This window comes from Plectropomus leopardus, chromosome 8 (genome assembly GCF_026936395.1).
Source record: "Plectropomus leopardus strain MGB_pleo_1.0 chromosome 8, ASM2693639v1, whole genome shotgun sequence".
Lineage (NCBI taxonomy): Eukaryota > Metazoa > Chordata > Actinopteri > Perciformes > Serranidae > Plectropomus > Plectropomus leopardus.
The window spans coordinates 28,869,795-28,890,966 of NC_142183.1; the positions used below are offsets into that span (position 1 = coordinate 28,869,795).

Sequence of the window (21,172 nt, forward strand, 5' to 3'; positions counted from 1 at the left end):
CAGCCTCTAGGTCTGACCTTTTGAAAAGTGCAGGAATGGGGTAATGACTAACAGTAGGAGAAAAAGCAGGGCGGCCCCTGATAGCCCAGAGCAAAGAATGAAAGCACTGAATCTTCAGTTCAGCAAAAAAAAAAGTCTCTTCAAGACAGCTACAAAGCAATGCTCTCTTTGAAGACTCTAAACACAAGAGAATAAAACTCAAACAATGCCCAGTTGTCCAGTTGTTGGTCCACATAATGTCACTAATTTCATACAGTAACACACTTGTATGTTCAATGACGGTGCACAAATGCCCTGAGTGGTTACATTGCAGCCTGTTTTGCAGCTGCAGCGGTCTCCATAATACTGGACCAAAATTATTGTTCCCATTAGTCACTTAGACACAAAACAGAGGAAAATAGGGCCTGGTTTTAAAGTTACAGAAGTTACCTTTAAGCAAATTATTCTCTCTCAACCAGAGTACTTTGCCTACTGACAAGAAGCACAACAAGTTAGAGTAAGATCGTCTTACTTAACCAGAAACAGCCCCAAAATTGCTGTTAAGATTGAAAATGTGTGCTCCTCCCATAGAAATCTCCACCGCATATCAAATCAAGCACTTCCTAAACGGAACAGCCAGGCTTCACTTCTGGGGGACTGGCCTGCTGCTGTGGCCGCACCTTAAGTGGCAGCCCATAAAAATCTTCCCTGAATATTTCTGAAGAGGAGTAATATACAACAGAGAAGCTGGACAAAATAAAAGGCCTGGGGCAGATGGTGAAGTTGTTTGGAGTAACATCACTCGCTTTACCTTACTGAATCCTTTTCCCTGACCAGCATCATCTCAGAGATTCACAACAGCAATGCTGAACAGCAAGTCACTGTTTCTCTCCAGATCCCAAAGGCCCATTCCCCTGAACAGTACTATACTATTTATACTATGTTCCTAGGAAGTGCACTGATGATAAGGACAATTTTTATTAAAGGATCTATAATTACTACGTTAGCAGGAATGTAGCAAAACATGGAGGTGAAAGCAGTGCTCTGTTTATTTAAATGTGACAGTGCAATAAAAATATTTTGTGCCTAAAATCAATGAATAATCATGATAAATAATCGTGATCTCAATATTGATCAAAATAATCGGAATTATCATTTTGGCCATTATTGTGCAGCCCGAGGACCCCACTCAGTTTCCCAGGGAACCACTCAAATGAACACGTATGGATCCCATGGACTAACTACATTGAACTCGCCTCAAAATCACTAAACTAGCATTACTATTAATAGTAGTACACAAGTGGTGTGTCAAAAATCTAATAAAATTCTGAACCATTAAAAGGATAACACAGATTTCCCAGACTTTACATTTCAAAACCCACTCATACACAACTGTGCTTATAATGCAAAGAGCAACAGAAAAGATAAAAAGTGTGTCAAGCACTAAAAAGTCAAAAACGGAAAAGCTTTGCTGCAGTCGTGCATTGACTGCTTCATTGTTAAAGAAAATGAACATCACTCTCCAGTGTGTTACCTGTCCTTTCAATCCTGCCTCCATGCTGTCCATGTGACCTACAGGATCCATCAGAGGGACAGAGCAGCTCCCCAGCGTGTGGCTGCAGATACAGAGTACTAACGCTGCCTTTGCAGGCTGAATGTGCTTGTGACTGAGGCGCCACATGGTGAAGCTGTATAAACAGGTGCATCGAGTCAGAACTGCGGTGTGCTTGTATGCATCCGTCGCCTCACAGAGTCTTTCATTTTAACACTGGCTGGTCTTTTCGGGGCGGATGAAAGACTCACCGTCTTTTCCTACTGCACCCATACCAACCTGCTTCTCTCCGCCTGTCTTGTTGTGTTTCTGGGGGCTGCTGCTGTTCAAAGGACGCTGGAGGTTACGCTGGCGCTCCACACTGTGCCACATGCCATAGCCAAAGTAGATCAGGAAGCCTGAGGAACATGTTGGAAGACATATGAGACACAAAAACTCTTCCTAACGTACAGAGAGCGAGCGAACTCTGGCAAATGGAGCACGAAAATCTATCTAGATATACTACAAGCTAAAACAACCTTTAGGGATCCTGTTGAGCTCTGATTGAGCATAAGTAACAGCTGTTGCAGGTTTGCGAAGCCTCATGTAAACAGAGCCAGAGTAAAGCTCAACCTGCTTTATCATCTATTTTACTCTAAATGGGAACATAATTTATAAAATGAACATTATGTTGCATTAAAAAAAGACTCAAAACTAGTGATTAGGACAATAAACTTAAACTTAACTATAAATGGCCACTGACATAATAAATCGTTTGAGAAGTAGGGTCCTTTTTTCCATTGATTTCGATATGTTCAGACTTGTTTTTGCAGCCAGTGTTGTCGCCCCCTGCTGGCTTCATCAGCACTAAAACCAAAGTGTGAACTCATCATGTTGCGAGGCATCATGTGCCAAACTGTTTCTTGGCAAAGAGAACTGGCTTCTTGAAGTCTCCAATAGTTGCCAGGTGACATCATGGTGACAACAAGACACCAGGAAGTCACTGCAGTTAGCAGAGACGGAGTACCTTTGGACAGAAACAGGTGACCTGACCCCCATTTTCAGTCTTCATGCTAAGATAAGCTAACTGCCTGCGCTCATCCCCCATACTCATCTGTCTGCTAACTCGTGACAAAAAAACAAATAAACATATTTCTCAAAATGTCAAACTACGCCTTTAAATTACCACAATGGATCCTGGATGTTTGAAGTTGTTTGGACCAACATTTACTGAACACTCACCTACAAACATCCACACAGAGAAACGTATCCAGGTATCTCCACTCAGCTGAACCATGAGGTAAATATTGACAAATATGCTCAGAATGGGAAGAAAAGGCAGAAGGGGAACCTGCGAAGGCAGCAAGCACAAAGAAAATCCATCATCAATTTATTAGTATGGGCTTCATCTGATCCTGCAATGCAGGACTTGGTATAAAAGTAGTGAAGTCATTGAGCTGCAACGTACCATGAAGGAGACCTTCTTGCTAGTCTGAGGCTGCCTGTAGACCATGAGGACGCAGCCGCTGAAGATGAGGAGACACACGGACAGTAACACCAGACTCCACACTTCCATACCAAGGATGGAGCGGACGTGGTACGTAGTGAGATAGCTGACCACGCACACCACCAGCACTGTGGTTTGAAAACAAATGCATAAAACTGACGTCTTCTATCACATCATGACAAGAAAAATATTTTAAAAGCCTTACCGAGCACAGAGATGGACATGTTGACCACACTGGAGGAATGCTCAGTGGGTGAGACAGCAGGGTGCAGGACAGCCTGCAGGGTGGAGCTGCCACCCTTCAGCATGTTAAGGTGGGACTCTGACTCTGTCAAGTCAGACTCACCCTCCTCAGAGGACAGGTAGTCCCTCTCACCGGTGCCCGCTCTCCGCTCCAGGGCTCCATCTGGCTGGTACCTGGACTCAGACGCATCAGACAGTAAAGGTCATAAGTCTGCATTTTACTACAGCAAAATGTTCAGTGTCTGTGTGTTTAAAGGATGGTTCTTTATCTATGATATGAAATGGGATGATGCAAAACAGTAAAGGCATGAAAAATGACTGTTATTTAGCACTGAGAAGGGACTCATATTTATTTTAAAATGATGCATTATGTAGCTCTAATTATTTTTTATCTGAGACACCACACCTGGCGGCGGGTTTGAAAAGCATGTTATTTTTTAAAAATCTCCAAAATTTAACCATTTATGACAGCCACAAACTATAAAAACTCATCGTCTGATTTTCAAGGTGGATTGCTTCGTCTTTTTTTTTTCAAGTAAGTTTAAAACATGAAATTGAAATTTGTATGTTTCATCTGAGATGAAAACTTTCATCAGTAAACAAAACAGCTGCCCTGCCAAGCTGCTGATTTCATTCAGGCCGCTTGTGTTGCACAAGTTATATCGCCCTCCTCTAATAAATGACAAACAGTCCCTAAGTACCACCTTTTTATATACAGCCACAAACCCATTTTACTGTGAACGGTGTTTGGTTTTACTTAATAGAACACCTGAGGCCTATAAATCCACTTTTAACCAGGGAACAAACACTGTGTCCGTGTTTACTGCTGCTGTGGTGATAAGTCACCTCAGTGCAACCAGCAGAGGTGTTCAGCAGGTCCAGACTTTAACAAGTACAGAAATTTGAGTCAACACTTTCATTCACTCAAGCAGCTACTTCACATTCATACAATGGGAGCATTAACAGCTCTTACATCAGCAGCGTGATGCAATAGCAAGAGGTGTATCCAAGGTAATCATACCTGTGGGTTTTAAAAAACCCCACAAATAAAGCGGTTTCACAATGTTGCACAAATAAGAGTTCTTGGATATTTTTAAATGTACCCACCTGAGAATCAGTACGCACACAGCAACCAGCGAGTAAGCCAGAAGAGTTCCAATGGACATCATGTCAACCAGCGCTTTGAGGTCAAACAGGAAAGCCATGATGGCTATAGCAAGACAAAAAAAATGCAATGAACACAAACAAAGACATTTATAAGACAAGGAATCAGTATTAATTACTGGAGACAATCATTTTCACAAAATTCATGAAGACATTTACGCCCACAACAATATTATTCTTGCAATTATAAATCGAAAAATTGTTTTCCTAAGATGCAATTTCAGACAAGTACATATGAACATGAACGGATGCAAATTAAATTTCATGCAGACGTGTTTTCACAAGATCAAAATGTTTCCCCGGGCTGACAGCTGTGATCGTCTCTGTACCGGCCATCGTCTCATGTGAGATACACTGTGGTGTTCACCGTCTTGTATCACAGCAGCAAACTCCAGTATGGAGCTGATCTCAGCAGCACAGTTCAAACAGAGCCGTGGTATGTCCAATGATCCTCATAACATTTGATTAAAACAGAAATAACAAAGAAAGCTCCCCTGCCCTGTTCTATCAGCTGCAGTACACTGCCTGTGCTCTGGGAGGGCTGGTGTGTTGGGTCCCTCCCAGTGTTCACATCTGCCTGCCAAGTCCTCGGGTCATTTATCTTACAGGTCTCAGCCTAAACACCTGAGCACAGCGAGCGTGATGCAACCAGATGCTGTACCAAATCTTAAGCTTTAGAAGTCTATGTTTTTCACAATGTATGAGCACCACACCTGTCCTCAAAGGCCAGCTGTTTGCATTTTTTTTTTAACTTTATCATTAAAAGTAGAATACCAAATTCAAGTGTAACTCGTTTTAAGACTGACTCAACAGCAGGCTGAAAAGAAGTGTCTTATTGTCCTCTCAGGTTGAAAGTTTGAATCCAGCGTGATTATGAGTGTATTCTGGTGAAGTGATGTCATTGTGTGCTGACATAACCTGGAGTACACCTGCACACCCATGCAGCAAAGTGAGAAGTCAAATCACTGGAAAGCAGCAACAACAAAAATTAAAGATGTTAAGTTGCTCGCTTAACATATCACCGAGTGGAAGCGAGATGACGTGTGATGTGTGTTGAAAATGAGTGTACTTGATTAATTTATTTTAGTTGCAGAATTTTTTTTTTTCTGTTACATTTGATGGTCATGAAAGGGTTAATGTGGCATCCTAATGTCATGATTTCAATACAGCCACCAACATCTGTCTGGGTCACTGATGCTCTCCAATGTGGTGACCATGTTTTCTAAATAAGAAAACTGTTGTAGATAACACTTTACAAAAGAAAAAACTTAAATCTTAATCAAACTTACAGACTTAAAGGAATACTGTATCATGTTCCCTATGCCATACAAGCACTGAATGCAACATGAATGCACCAGGGAAACCAAAGGATCTTACGTGCATTCTCTGTAGGTTACAATATTCTCACCCGCTGCTACTGTTTCCTGTCTATTTTTATTTTTTGTTGTTGTTGTTGTTGTATGGTGTGATGTATCGAATGACTTGTTTTTGTCTGTAATTTAATGTATTGGAGAAGCCAAAGACAAAATTCCACTAAGGTGGATAATAGAGTTAAACTAATCTTATCTAATTTTGGGAAATGTGCCTATTGGCTTTTTTGCCAAGAGGCAGATGAGAAGAATGACACCAATCTCAAATATGAAGCTACAGCTAGGCAACTTTTCTTTTCAGTTTTTGTGCTGATTAAACTGTGTTAACAGACGGTTTTAGATGTGATAGCAGGCAGATTTTTTTTTTACCATTGTACTACTGGCTATGTGGCTATTTCCCCTTGTTTTCAGTCTTTGTGCTAAACTGAGTGAACCATCTTGTAACATGTGTCTAATATGTTATGAGCCATTGGAGTTAATGGCTCAAAACATATTAGATATGAAATTAACCTGCAGATGCTCCAGTTTAAAAAAAACTAGACCAACCTTTTCTATCAATGTCAGTTTTTGAGCCATGAAAAAGGGCTAACATATAGCTTGCAACAGAATAGGTAAGACTTGTTTTAAGCCTAGCTGATTTCTGGAAACACTTTTTATTTAATGCCTTTGCTACTTGCGTTTGTTGATCACTAGTGAGGAGTCAACAGTCAATGATGGTATAAAACAGAGCAGTCACAAACACGAGAGGTCCTTGAGCATACAGTCATAAATGTGCAGGAAAATCATAACAGGATGATGGGTCCAGTAGTATGCAAGATTAGCTGTGGACAGGCAGATACACACGCACACATATGTTCCCTCTCAAGCTTATGCCTGGTGGAGATTAAAGTGATACATTGTGGATTTTGGGGGCAGTCGGTCACAAATGAGCAAAATTAACTGACAAATATTGTCCTCCCATTTACTTTCATTTAATGCAAGCAAAGGGGCGAATAAAACAGTTACACAGCAAATTCGCACCTTTGCATCATATGGAGTTCATTTGATAAATCTTGACCATCAAAGTCACCGCCTCAACCAAAAGCAAAGAAATATGTGTGGCTCACTCTGCTTGACTGACACTGGCTGTATTTTTGCGAGTGTGCAAAGATGGAGGAGACATTGATTGCTGTCTTGTCTAACCAGCTGATATTATATGATTCTGGTCATGAAAAATAAAAACTGCCCCACGTGACAGTGAGTCAGGAGACAGGCATGGAAAGTTAGAAAATGGAAATTTTACTAAGAAAATCATGTTTGGGTATTTATTAGCAAGTTAGCGAATAAATATGACGTTATTAACGTTAACTGTCAAAGTCACAGTAAGCACTGCTCACATTTAGCCCAAATTTACTTTAGCAGGCAACAGTCACTCCCCTGCATTTACTCATGATATTACTACGCCGTTACTAGGGTTTAATGCTCCAGAAGCAGAGACTTCCTGGTGTATTATCGTTTCTCTGACTTCGCCAAGCTGAAGCTTCATATATAAATGTCCATGAACTTATCGGCCTTAATGTTGTGTGTAATGTTTTCTCACATGCTTTTGTAAACACCATCACTAAGTTTAACATGCAGTCACCACCACCATCGTGCAAAAACAAAATCCCAAACAAGTCCATGATGCAACCCCATGATAGGCGAGTCCTTGTCTCAGGAGCTTACCCGCAGTGGTACCTGCCGCCATGGTGGCAGCCACAGGAGACTGCCGCTTACTCACTTTGGACATAAATTTGAACAGAATACCGTCCCGTGCCATGGCAAAGAGAATGCGTGGCAGAGGGAACATGGCGCCCAACAAGCTAGAGAGAAGACGGTTCGTGGTTAAGTTGAGGGCATTCTGGGAAAGAAAACATGACACCTGCACAACTGTGAAAGAACAGCATATATATGCAGAAGGAAAACCTCATGCAGATGTGACGACTTAAAGACAAAAGTGTTTAATAGTGGGTCAATTTCAGCAAGAAAAGAACAAATCATTTATCTGCATCAGTGACTGTCTTTCACAGTTGATCGGTAGAGAACGATTAGTGGGAACAATCTCACGGGACGCTCTCCGGCTCTCACCTGCTACTACACCTGAGGTCATAGTGGCAATAAGTGGGGTCTTCGTCTTAGGATTGATTCGTGCTAAGGCTTTGAAAAGCACCCCATCCTGTGCCATAGCATAGATTACACGAGGCATGGGGAAAATGGAGCCCAGCAGACTGCATGAGACAGCAGAGACATGCAAGACCAGGAAAGTTAGTCTGAAGCACCAAACAAAGACAGACCACACATTTACACCAACAACCACATCATCAAAGCTTCATAGCATAATTCAATAAATCAATTAGTGTCTTTCTTTCCTGTTGGCACTCGTCCCACAGCATCATCCATTGACTTTCATCAACGTAAATCAATAGAAAACAACAGACTGCATAACTGATGTCTAAACAGTCAAATGTTTATGATGGTAAGTATGTTTTAGTTTTTATTCTCAGTTTTCAGAGCTGCTTTGGAGTTAAATTTAAAGGGGTTTCTGGTGTCTGTGAGTCATTACATTTTAACATATTAAAGCACCAAAATGTGTGTTAAGGAGTTTTCACAGCTGGCAGCAATTGTGAGAACAACTGCCAAAGGGCGTACACCGAAGTAACCGCCTAAACACCAATTGCAGGCACTGACATGCCCAAAATTTTAGTTGTTCGTGTCACATTTGACAATATGCACACGAGTGCATATCATGGGATAATTTGGTGACTGACATCCACCAGGGTTTGTTTGTGGAGGGGGGAACCGACTTCAGGGAAGAAAGACAGAATTAAGTCACACCAATACAGCTTGTTTCCCAGACTGTTTATGCTAAGTTATACATATATATATATATATATATATATATATATATATATATATATATATACACACACACACACACACACTGGGTTCATACAGACAGGAGCAAGTGACTTTTTGGAGCATTCATTCGTTTGCAACGATGAGATTTTTCTCTCCACAGCCCTCTGTTGCAAGAGAACTAAGCAATTTTGCTCCACCATTATTTTTTGCCTATTAACAGCTTAAAACTCATGCTAAAGGCTGATGCTGTTCTGGTGTGAGCGTTTTGCATGCAAGCAAAACATCCAGGCACCAACTTTTTACTGGTGATTACCGACCGATTGTCACTTTGAGCTCGCACGGCATCAGAAGATAATCACAAGCATGAGCGCAGCCCTTCTTGGTTTCCTAGATTTAAATGTTTATCTAATTTGTTTCATAAAATAATTTATTATCATCATCATCTCAATTATGTCAAAGTACTTTTCCAAGGACCAAGTAAAAAAATGTCTAATTTTTAAGGTATCCCAGTGCTCAGTATCAAATTCAAGTACTTCAAGGATCTCAAGCACCTTGTATGAACCCTGTATGTAGTATATGAGAAACACATGTAGGTATCCACAAACCAACAGAATTAAGCACTGCACCCACTATGTCCCATTAAGCAACAAGTATCAATCCAGTAAGAAGACAGATAGAAGGAGATACAAGGCCAGAACTTCGGACCAGATCTCCTTCACCATTATCACCCATGCACATCAATCAAAAATTAAAGTGATATTACAAATTCTGCTGACTCAAATACAGTAAATTAACATCATTTTGTTTACCATGAATATTTTGTCCTCAACTTGTTCTAAAAAAAGACAATCCAGTGGTTACCTGGTGGAGAGGGCACACAGCGAACCTGCAGCAACCACATATTTGGCAGGGCCCCAGCCCACATAGTCAAAGGCCATGGGGAGAGGACTCTTTTCATCCAGGAGGTAGTAGGGCATCATCAGTGTGAGCGCAGCCGACACACCAAAGTACGCCAGGAAGCACACGGTCAGAGAGACCACGATGCCGATGGGAATGGCTCTCTGAGGGTTCTTAACCTCCTCACCTGTCACACACCAGCACACAAATATCTTTAATGATATCACACTTATAGAAGAGTTCAATCCAAAGTCAAAAACAAAATATTTATCCTTTTACCTGTAGAGCTGTTTTTCAGTCTAGATTATTTCAGTGTGAGTTATCAAGTGTTGGAGATATCGGCTGCAGGGATGTCTGCCTTCTCTCCAGTATGATGGAACTAGATGGCACTCGGTTTGCGGTGCTCAAAGTGCAAAAAATACTTTTTTTTAAAGTAACAAAGCTACAAGAAATCACATGGTGCAGTTTTTCTCAGCAGCCCAATCTTTCCATTCCATTTGGTCCTGTCTTGTCTGTCCAGTCCTGTCCTGCTTGTCTTGTCAGTCTGGTCTCATGCAGTCTTTCTCATCCACTTGGTCTTGTCTTGTCTTGTTTGCCTTGTATGACAAATGTATTTGTCATGTGAAAATAGGTGTGTAATGTGTATTTGCACTATATGTATCCTTACATTTAGAAAAATAAAAAGTTGGCATGTGTAGTTTGGTAGAAAGAAAAAAGTCTCTACATCAACTGCTTTGAGCGACACAAGCAAAGTGCCATCTAGTTCTATTGTATTTGAGAAAAGGCAAATATCTCTAAAACCGATATCTTCAACACTCTGCAACTCACACCATAACAATCCTGATAAACAGATGACGAAAAATACGGATTTTTAAATATTCCTTTAATTACAACTAATTAGCGGCTCACCTGTAGTCGCAATACAGTCAAATCCAACAAAAGCGTAAAAGCAGGTGGCAGCTCCAGCTAAGGTCCCACTGAAGCCGAAGGGCATAAATCCTCCAACTCCATAATCACTGCTCACGTTTGCCGTCACCGACAAGTTCCTGAAACATATATACTGTCATTTCATAACAACATTTGAACTAAAAACAGGTGACATGAGGAGAAGTTTGGCCACTGCTGACCAGCTTTGCATTAATGGGCTTACAAACATGTAACTGCAAAAGTTAAATGAATAAATAACCTTGTAACTATGGTGACATTTATAAGGGATTCTTCACTGATCTTCCAGTTTTGTGTGTCTCCTTTGACAAAGCCAGAGATGATGACGAACAAGAGCACAAGCACGTTGACCGCAGTGAAGACTTTGTTGACCCAGGCTGACTCCTTCACCCCGAACGACAGGAGTCCTGGAATGAGCAAAGACACAACAGAGCTCAGTACAGTACTGAAATGTTTGTTGTATTTTATGTGAAATGCTTCCATACATATTTGATCAATTATTGTCCAGTAGTGACATTGTGTCTGACCAAATGTCTCCCTTTTGTTACGGACCTATGATGTTGAATAACGGCCAAAGCAGAACATTCTGATGACAACGTGACAATGACCTTTAACCTCTTGGATATAAAATGTCAACACATCATCATTTTATTCAATTACATGTTTAAATAGCATAAATAATGTTTTGTGAGGTCACAGTGACCTTGACTTTAGTCCACCAAATTCTAATCAGTTGAGTATTGTTGAGTTCAGTGGACGTTTGTGCCAATTTTAACGAAATTGTAAATGCTTTTATTGAGAAATAGCATTTACAAGAATGAGACAGACCATGTTTGACAACTGGTGTCACACCCTGAGGAACCATCCTTTCACCTATTCAATGGTCCACGTAGCCTTTTGTCTTAACTAACTTATGACATACATTATAGGAATGCTGCTAAGTGCTTCAGCGTGGTAAAGCTGTGACACTATAAAATAAATCCAATATTCCAATAAAATCCTGTGTTTGGAGTTAGGGTATGTCTTAATTTTGTTGTACATGTACAATGACAATAAAGATATTCCATTCTATTCTATTTCTTATCACTGTGACAACAGTATACTTCCTGCAGTGCTATATTGGTTTGGTGACACACTGTTCAAACACTGTTTATATACAGAGAAAGGGTTTGTGGGTGATCAATAAATACTGGGGCACCTTTAGGAATTGTTTTCATCAAGTTTAACACTTTATGTACTTCTGCTGCAGCTATAAGTTGTTAACTCCATTATTGCTCCCTGAAATCGAACTGATAACTCTGAAAAGTGCATTGTTTTTCACTTTTTGTTACCAAAACCTTTGGGTTGTTTTTTTTTTACTTTGAACTTGGCAGCTCACCTCTTACCTTTGTACCACTTCAGGTCATTCACTGAACTTGAACAGCTAAAATTTCAGCAACAACTGGAAAAATTGAGGTGTTCTAATATTTTTGACAGGTAGTGTTGATTCATGAATTTCAATTTGTCAAAAAAAAAAAAAAAGGACAAGTATCCCCCAAAAATGTGCAGAAAATTATTTGGAGTGTTCAAGATCACAGCAAAGGAGTTACAGTTACAAGCCTCAATTTTATTAAGTCTCAAAAAAAACAGGAGATTGATTGATTTTTTTTACATTGGTTTTGATGGGTACAGTAGCAAAAGTTCTACAGTGATGGTCCTTGAAAAACCCTAGTGGATTGTTTCTGGGTCACACTGACCTAATGTGATCACTGCATTGGCAGGCCAATGGATGCAACACATGATAACGTTTTCTGTTTTAGCCTGCATGTCATGATGGTGGAATTTAACCAAAACATGTCAAGTTTGAATCTGTGGACTGTAATGAATCTGACCACGGGATTATAATTTAGAGTTTTCTTCATGACAACACTAAACCCTCAGCTGCTACACAAGAGCTTCTCAGTGGCCTGGAGTTGCAAAGAAGCTGTAATTGCACTGGGCAGTTTCCAGATGTGATTGAATGTAACTGTGGGAAAGAGAAGTGAGGTGCCTCTGAAGAAAAGCAGGATGATCTGGGAGTTTTTTAAAACTGAAGGGGGTGAATGTGGTCTCCCAGCAGACTCACGCTGCCCTGCCCTATTAAGCACTTATCACACAGTGTCCTGCCATCTCTTCATTGGATTATGGCAGCTGGGGCTTATAAAATTTGTTTTTTAAACAAAATGTGCCAATGCTAATTTCACTTCTTTCTCTGCCGCCCCTGCACCAACATATTGACTTGAATGTTATGACTTTCAGTCTTTCTTTGCTACCTTACCAGAGAGCAGCAGTATCAGGCACACGGCAAAGAAGTCAGGGTACTGAGCCAACCCCGGAGAATTCATGCTGAAGTAGGTCTTACAGAACGTCTCTATGTGCCCACCGATCATTTCATCAAATGTGCCACTCCAAGCTCTGGCAACTGAGGAGGTACCTGTGAGAAAACAAAAAACAGAAAAAAAAACACATGAAGAATAGGAATCTTCATTAAAGGTCTTGTATGTAGCATTAAGTACATTAAGTAGAGGTGGGAATCACCGGAGGCGCCACGATACGATATTATCACGACACTTAGGTCACAATACAATAGCATTTCAATTTCAAATGTTTTGCTATATGCCGTATATTACAATAAAATATATTATGACATATTGTGATTTACTACCTTTTTTGAGTAAATTATGTCCCAAAAGGAAAACATTTTTTCTTATCTTATTAAATAAAACAGAATCTGACAGTTTTCAATCCATTCATTTCCCTTCAATGATATTTATTGTAACAAAATGTACCCAGTGAACGGAAAAGAAATTGATTTTATTATTCCAACAGGCTATCAAAAGTTTATAAGCATTTGCGATATTAATAATTTATATTACTTTAAAAAATGATACTTAAATGTGTGCATTCAAGTTATTAAGTTATTGATAATGATGTTAGGGGATTTTCTGAGGACTCTTTTACACAAACTAACAATTGTCAAATGCTGGTAAAATATTCAAGTGGCTGCTAGATTTGCTTCACTAACCAGCCAATAGACCAACAATAATCTATTGGGTGGCTGGAAGATTTTTAAATCCACCAGCCACAATGGCAGTTTGATAAAAAAAAAAGTTATTTTGCTGTTTAAGTAGTAACAGGATGTGACAGACACATAAGAAGTGGCTTGATGTTAATATATTCATAAATGAACAAGCTATTGAAATCACACTTTTCAATACAATAGTGCCACATAAAAAAAATGACAATACTATATATTTGATCAATTTTTCACCCCACCCCTGGGATTTAGTGCCATCTACAGGTGAGGCCGCAGATTGCAACCAACTGAAATTTCTCCCGTTTGCCTTGTCTGTTGAAAAACTACAAAGGCTGACACAAAAAACAAGAATGGTCCTCTCCAGTGTCAGAGTTAGTTTTTCTCTTCTGTGCAACTCCAGAAACAACATGGTGGACTCCATTGAAGAGGATCCACTTCGTATGTGGATGTGAATGGCTCTTACTAAAATAACAAAAACACAATGATTTTTTTTTTGTTTCAGTATACACCATATAAAACATACTTCATTTCTGCCAGTATATCCCCCTAAATCTTACACAGTGGACCTTGAAGTAACGTGATTCAAAGCCACTAACTCACCAATAACATAAGATAGGATGAGGTTCCAACCAGTGATGAAGGCCCAGATCTCTCCTACGGTCACGTAGCTATAAAGGTAAGCAGAGCCGGTCTTGGGGACTCGCGCGCCAAATTCAGCGTAACACAGACCGGCCATGACAGATGCAAGGGCAGCAATTAAGAAGGAGATGACTATGCTGGGGCCTGAATCGCCTTTGGCCACCTCGCCGGCCAGGACATACACACCAGCACCCAGAGTGCTGCCAACTCCCAGAGCGATGAGGTCGATGGTTCCCAGGCAGCGGCACAGCTTCGAGTCCTCCAAGCTGCTCAGGTCGACCACTTTCCTGCGCACCAGGGAGCGGCCGAATGATAGAACCTGCTCCAGCATGTTGACACCTGCTGAGCGGGAGGACACAGAAAAGAAATGCTGAAAATACCTGTGCAGCGTGAGTCTAGCCTAAAGACACACTTCTAACTAGGTCTTGCACATTAAAAACAATTTCAAGTGGACAAGCAGGTCTGTGAGCAAAGTTTGGGCTCTAACTGCAGCTCTCCTGGTTTGTTCTCTCAAAAAAAGCTTTAAAAAAGAATTCAGAACAAAGGTGAGCTTGGCAATGTTGAAATAAGAGTTACCTCTACAAACTACCCACATTGTAACTCTACATACATTATAGGAATGCTGCTAGATCATCAGCATGGTTAAGTTCATACAGTAACTGTCCCATTAAAATCCATTGTTTGGAGATAGGGTGAAGACCTAAGTACTCAAAGAGCTGCATTCATCAGAAGACCATGAATGCACCATCAGAACACAATAACGACATTCCAGTACCTCTGTTTACTAATTACATGAAAAGGACATATACGGACAACCTGGAACATCTTCTTTGTTTTCATTGTCTTGTAACCAGAAAACGTCTCTTTTCATTAGTAAGCTTGCTGGAGATCCTAACTGAAATATTTGCATGAATACAATACAATAAATGAAGGATGAAATATGCTCCTGCATGAATAGTTTTTGGCTTGCTTTTGAAGTTAAAGCTTTTTCTTTGAACCACAACTTTGATTATCTTGACCATAAATGAACTGTGACAACCATCCAAATATGCATTGATCCCCATTTAAGTGTAGTGGAAATGAGTTTTGGATGTGACAGCTCATTAACATTACAATGAGGGCTGTATTTCAGAGAGTACAGTGGATGAAAAAGTGGAGACTGCAAAGACCAAAATCACATTTTTTTAAAAAATTTTTTTTTTAAAGGAAAAGTTCAGTTGTTGAAAGTGACGATACTATATTGTAGTAACTTAGCCGGTTAGGTTAGTTGTTTCCTGCATCATTGTAAATCTAATGTGTATTTTAGATTGTACAGTGACAGCAGCATCTAGGTGAATACTGAACATGTTGAATTTCTCTGCAAAGACTGGTGATTCACAAGCAAGTCACAGCTACTGCTAAAGTTTGACTGTCACATTCCAGCATTAGTTATTCTAAAGGCTTTACTAACACTGCATTTAATTAGAGACATGCACCTACCTGTCAGAATGACTGTGGATGTAACGTTTCTAAGTTCCAACACTAAAAAAAAAAAGGCTGTCAGAAGTGTCAGCGTGCTTCTTCCAGCTTGCACAGCAGATCACATGAAGTGCAGGTAAAAGTCACAATAGATCCACTGCTCCCATGAAGTGCTGCCTTGAAACTCTGCTTTAGCACTGTGCTCAACACTAATTCATATGCTGGTATGTACACTGAGCAGAGCAGTACTTCTACGCCTCCCCTCTGTCCACACTGTTTCTTCATACAATCTGTCCTCGCCTTGCCCCTACACTCCAGCCTCCAGTCCCAACGCTGCCAGTGGAGTCACGTCCCCTGAGCAGGCAGGCAAAAGGGGAGGAGGGAGCCCCAGGGAATTAGGATGGTGGTGGGGGGGTGCTTCACCTCCAGGCTTGAGGTGAGGGGGAGTAAAACTCTGTGGAGACCATAATCTCCCCCCATGGGATCGCACACAGCAGGACAGAAGAAGAGTTCTTGATGGTAGAATTTATAATTTCTAATGCACATAGATCCCAGCTGCCCAGATGCTTACTGTCTACTGATAAATGGTTAGGCAACTGGCGTTGACAAATATTGAGGCAGACACTTGTGTTTACCTAGTGCAGCCCACAGGAGTGCTGCTAAAAGCATGGGTGCTGATTGGTCAATGAAGGGTGGACGAGCTACAGTACTGGGGGGTTAAGTCCTCCTAATGGAAGACAGGTATTGCTCAATGTTCCCTGAGCTATTGGACCCATGGACATTACAAAATCAATAACACAGCTCTTTGTGGTACACCACCAACAGCCTGGCATCTCCACGCCAACTTCACTTACAAGTTTGCGGTCTTGGAGGGGAAATAAATCAATTTTTTTTCCAACAAACACTGCCTGAAAATTACAGCTAAGGTCGAGTTTGTAGTGGAGAGAATTTCTGTCAAGACCAGCTCAAACCAGCTTAAGACCTCAGTGGGAAGGTGGCAGCTGGCCGCTGAAAACGCCATCCAATCCACAGGCCAGAGTCTCGACAGCATGACAACAGCCAGCTCTCTCTCTCAGTTTGTCCATCCAGCCAAGCAGCCAAATATCATGGCCCACCGCCCACCAAACCTTGGCTGCAGGGTTGATTATCTGACCTGCATGTTGATGGGAAAAGCCAATGTTTTTTTTTAGTGGGCAGGCTGGAGACACTACTGTTAATGCTGGCAGTTGCTTTTATACACACACACACACATTTATCTACAAAATGAACTTAAATGCACTTTTAAATATGGCCAAAAATCCATACTGACAGGACAATATGATATCCATCAAATGACTGGGGAGCATGAAATTAAGGAAAAATGTAGTACTATTAGGAGTTCGATTTTTGGGGGCAAAGATATGATATTTGCTGATATTGCAGAGTTTACTACGACACAACTTTGATTCGATTTAGTTCAGAGGTGTGCGATCAATATGAGAAGGTAGCGGTAAATATTTTCATTGTGTTGTTCTTGGCTGCTTGCCACTGTCTCCCTGGCATTAGGCCAGTGGCACTGTTTGAATGTTTAGGAAGGAGTCGTGAATGGACCAAGTGGCAACCTCCAAAGCAAAAAAACAAAAAAAGCCAATGCAGACATGCAATATCACTCTAAAATGTCTGGTGGTTTTGGGCATATTTGCTATTCATGTTTTATCAAAGTATTGTAGTGCACTGAGGAATAAAATTCAGTTTATCAGTGAGGCTGGCTAATCACAGTATTTGTTACACTAGCGTAGCTTGAAATATTCATTTACAAACATAATTACACCATATTTTTTATTTTATTTTCCTTTACATATTATTTAAAAAATTATACACTTATGCAGAACATAAAAATGCCAAATAAATATTTTGAGAAAATTCAAGACCCCACATATAATTTGCATTGTTAGATTAATGCCATAACATCCTCCTGGACCAACCATAAACTTGCTTTTGGAATGAGCATTAAGTTTTTTCACATGCAGGTAGTCTCTGTAACCATGGGAAGGATGGAAAGGAGTCACTGGCTTAGTCTATCTCATTGTTGACATGCGCTAATTCTGTGAAGCCAATTGAATGCATTTGCCCTCAGATGGCTGAGCGAGCCAGCTTCAAAAACGTGGATATGGTCAACAGATTGAGTGGTGTTTGCCTTGCGGACACTGGGACTGTTCGCTCCAGTTAACACTGGTGTCACCAGGAAATGTTAAAGTGAACAATTACTGATAAGGCAGACAACAGCTCTGAGAAGAATCAAGACAGCAAGAGTGATCTGCAGACTAAAAACAGCAGGAAGGCACTTAGACCTCAACGTGATAAGAATGGAACTAGTTTTTATCGATGTAGCAAAGTTAAATAACAGACACACATAACACAGGATTCAGTCGAGCTCACTAGAAAAACGTAAAAGCAAATTATATAATTACATTAGAAATTTGTTTCGAAGGCTAGTATTAGCCATGGTCAACATGTTGAATCTAATGCAAAGGTTTTCAACATGGGGTCCTGGACCCCTAGGGAGTCCTTAGAGTTACTGTAAGTGGGTGGCTAAATTGTTATTGTTTTATCTTGAAAGAAAATGTTTTCCCCTTTTCAAAAATCAAAAGTGTCTGAAAATGTCTAAAAATACACGTTGACATCAGTCCAAAACATTATCAGCAAAGGTAGATTGACCTATTCATATAACAACAACCCTTTTAACTTACAGTATACAATACTGATGATGGGCCAACCCATTAATCCTCCAGCAATCTACGCTAAATCACTGTGCCTTCTGAAATGTAAGTTTAACATTAAAACATGGTATATTATATCGATGAATCTGTCAATAATTATCATTTTAAAAGCTCATGCACCATTGAAATGTATGTTAATATATTGTGGGCTCAATAATATGCAACTCAATTCTAAACCAAAAGGGGGTCCCTGCTCTGACTCTCTTTCAGCTGAGGGGTTCTTGGCCTGAAAACCATTGAAGACCCCTGATCTAATGTAATGGCACAAAGTCTCTTCATATTACATTTTAAGAACAGTCTGGAGACTGAAGTCTGAAGACATTACCTGTTCTTAGTCTGACATAATACTCTTTTTATTAGGTAGCAGGATGAGGTATTATCTATGGATGTATTCACCCTCAGTGACAACCCCCCCCCCCTTCCCCGCCGCTGAACGTGATTTCCTGTCTCTATCTAGGTCAGTGTACAAGCCTTGTGCAGTACTTAACACACACACATTTAAATGTAATACAATTATTTAGCACTGTGGTTTAGGAAACTACACTGGCCAAAGGTTTGGATGCAAGTCAAGTTACAATATCAGAGTAGTGAATTGAATGCTATTAATCACTTGTTTGGACGTATTTGGCAAAAGTAACAGATTCTTTTAAATATGAAATATGATGTCCAAGAATCTTCTGGCCTGCGGGTTAATTGTGGCCTCAAGCTGATTTTACTCCAAGTAAAGTCCCTTGGGATACACTGACTTCCAAAAATGAATTCCACACTGGACACTAAATTGTGGGTTAAAATAGATGTGGCTTATACGCAGGGGGGGGGTTTAACAGTTTTACAACCCTAAATAAATATTTGGTTTCAAACAGTCCCTCTGCACTATCGTGATCTTTTTATATCTCTTTTAGCCTTTTATATAAGGCAGTTACACCTTCTAGACATGCCCCAGTGATGAAACAGATATCAGTCATGAACAGATTTCAGCTCAGTCATTCAGTGTGCATTGTCTTAATTAGAATATGCACATAATATGATTGCAAATCTAAACAGAGGCGAGTTATCTGATCCGTGAGATATTGTCAGAACTGAATTGGTTTTTACGATCACTGGACAATCAAGCTTTTTTTAGTTCCTCTTTATGAATGCAGTGCGGTAGGAGTGGGCTTGCAGCTAGGCCGTCAGGCGTCAGTAAGTCAATCACTTCTGCTTAGTTTAACTAACTACTTTCTTTTTTCTGTCTACTGTCCTGCAACAGATGGCTCCTCCACTCAGTGGTGTGCAAAATACTGCTGACCATAAAAATACATTTAAAATTTCATATTACTTGCCAAAACAACAAAGATGTCAGAAGAACCTGATAAACTGAGATAGTTCAGTGTGGATGTGCAGATAAAATGGGTAGTGTAAATCATATGGGATCCATCTGTGTTTGCACTGGGGAGCCTCTCAAAATAGCTTCACGCTCTGTTTAACAGTGCGACAATCACTTAAACAAACTCAGGGTATTTTATGCTCAGTGCCAGAATGTACAGTACTTTATCTGATAAATGTAGCCTTTAAATAAAATTTTAAACTGTTGGCGGGCCTACTTTGTGACACACCCTTTAACATTTGGGATGGATGCACAAATGATACCATTCTCAGGCTTGTGTAGAGCTAATTAGGAGATTGACAGAATGTAGATGGACATATTTTAAGCCTACACGTTGGCCAGCTACACACTATCTCAATTCTAAGCTGTGTCTCTGAATGTCTGCTGTTGAGAGCTGATAACAATGCTGACTTTTTAAAATGTCCTTGTAACATGCCCCTTTAGCCTGGTTGGCAAAAACAATTAATCAGATGTTCTTTGGCTAGTGACCAATTTTTCCACTTTTTTTTTTTTTGCAATAGTTGGGAGTATGCTTGCTCTATGGGTCAAATCATGTGGAAGATTCAAGTGATTTTATACCCTGGAAGTCAAACTTTCAGCGTCTTGTGCCACTGAGCAGCAACTTACACAGGAATGAACAGGGGCCCCGCCTCCAACACTGCATCGCGTTCTCTTTATGCATTGTGCTTCCATGTGTGCAGTGATGAAGGGTCCTCTTGGACTTGTGCAGGAATGAGTCCTAAAACCCAAAAATAAATTAGCATTTTTGCACTGCTGCTTCCCTCATCTTGAAGTCAGTGGGTTTAGAATGAGTATTTGGTGGTGTAGTTCATTATAGTCTAACATTAGCTTTTTACTTCTGGCAACTGCATTTAAGCATCACAAAACATAAAAGTGGTGTTCATTTGTGAAGATTCCCTCGCTGTACAAAATGTGTAGGTATTGTAAACATTTGGAGAGCATTTTTTAGTAATTATCCAAAATCCAATGCAAAAAATACCATTAGCTTTTGGATGAGGGAACCACTTTTTCATAGGTCATTCCTACATAATTTCACAGAGAACCACAATGATGAGTCCTAAAACCAGAAAATCCACCACCCAAAATTCACCTCCTGGTTCACTTGTCTGGAAATCATTGGGGTTTTTGAGTGGGATTTTGGTTAGAAGCCTCAAATAAGGTCTGTAGTTAGCACAAGCTTAAGAGATGTTGACATTTTGTTCTATAACATCAAATACATCAGTAAATATCCCACTCATGAATTTTGACAATTTTATGTGCCCTAATAAATACGGTTGCTAACAATTGGTTTAACGGTGAACCACGCCAAACATGGCTTTACAGTCTTGTAGCTGTGGCAACCATAGGGATTTTCGTTTTAG

At 40.2% G+C, this 21,172-nt stretch overlaps 1 protein-coding gene across 3 annotated transcripts; it reads right to left on the reverse strand.

Moving 5' to 3' along the window:
- Nucleotides 1–1,004: 1,004 nt before the first annotated feature.
- On the reverse strand, nt 1,005–16,239 carry slc7a2 (solute carrier family 7 member 2). 3 transcript variants are annotated; one of them, XM_042493750.2, is made up of 12 exons: nt 15,687–16,239; nt 14,169–14,546; nt 12,810–12,965; nt 10,755–10,920; nt 10,478–10,614; nt 9,533–9,755; nt 7,499–7,635; nt 4,368–4,470; nt 3,223–3,434; nt 2,979–3,145; nt 2,753–2,861; nt 1,005–1,929 (listed from the first exon to the last, which is right to left on the reverse strand). In XM_042493750.2, the coding sequence occupies exons 2-12, from the start codon at nt 14,536–14,538 to the stop codon at nt 1,742–1,744; spliced, it is 1,968 nt and encodes a 655-aa protein (XP_042349684.1). In that variant the 5' UTR covers nt 14,539–14,546; nt 15,687–16,239; the 3' UTR covers nt 1,005–1,741. The 3 variants fall into 3 exon arrangements, with proteins under 3 accessions (XP_042349684.1, XP_042349682.1, XP_042349683.1); XM_042493748.2 differs by lacking the exon at nt 7,499–7,635 and adding an exon at nt 7,901–8,040; XM_042493749.2 differs by lacking the exon at nt 7,499–7,635 and adding an exon at nt 7,901–8,040 and having other exon boundaries at nt 14,169–14,549.
- Nucleotides 16,240–21,172: the final 4,933 nt, after the last annotated feature.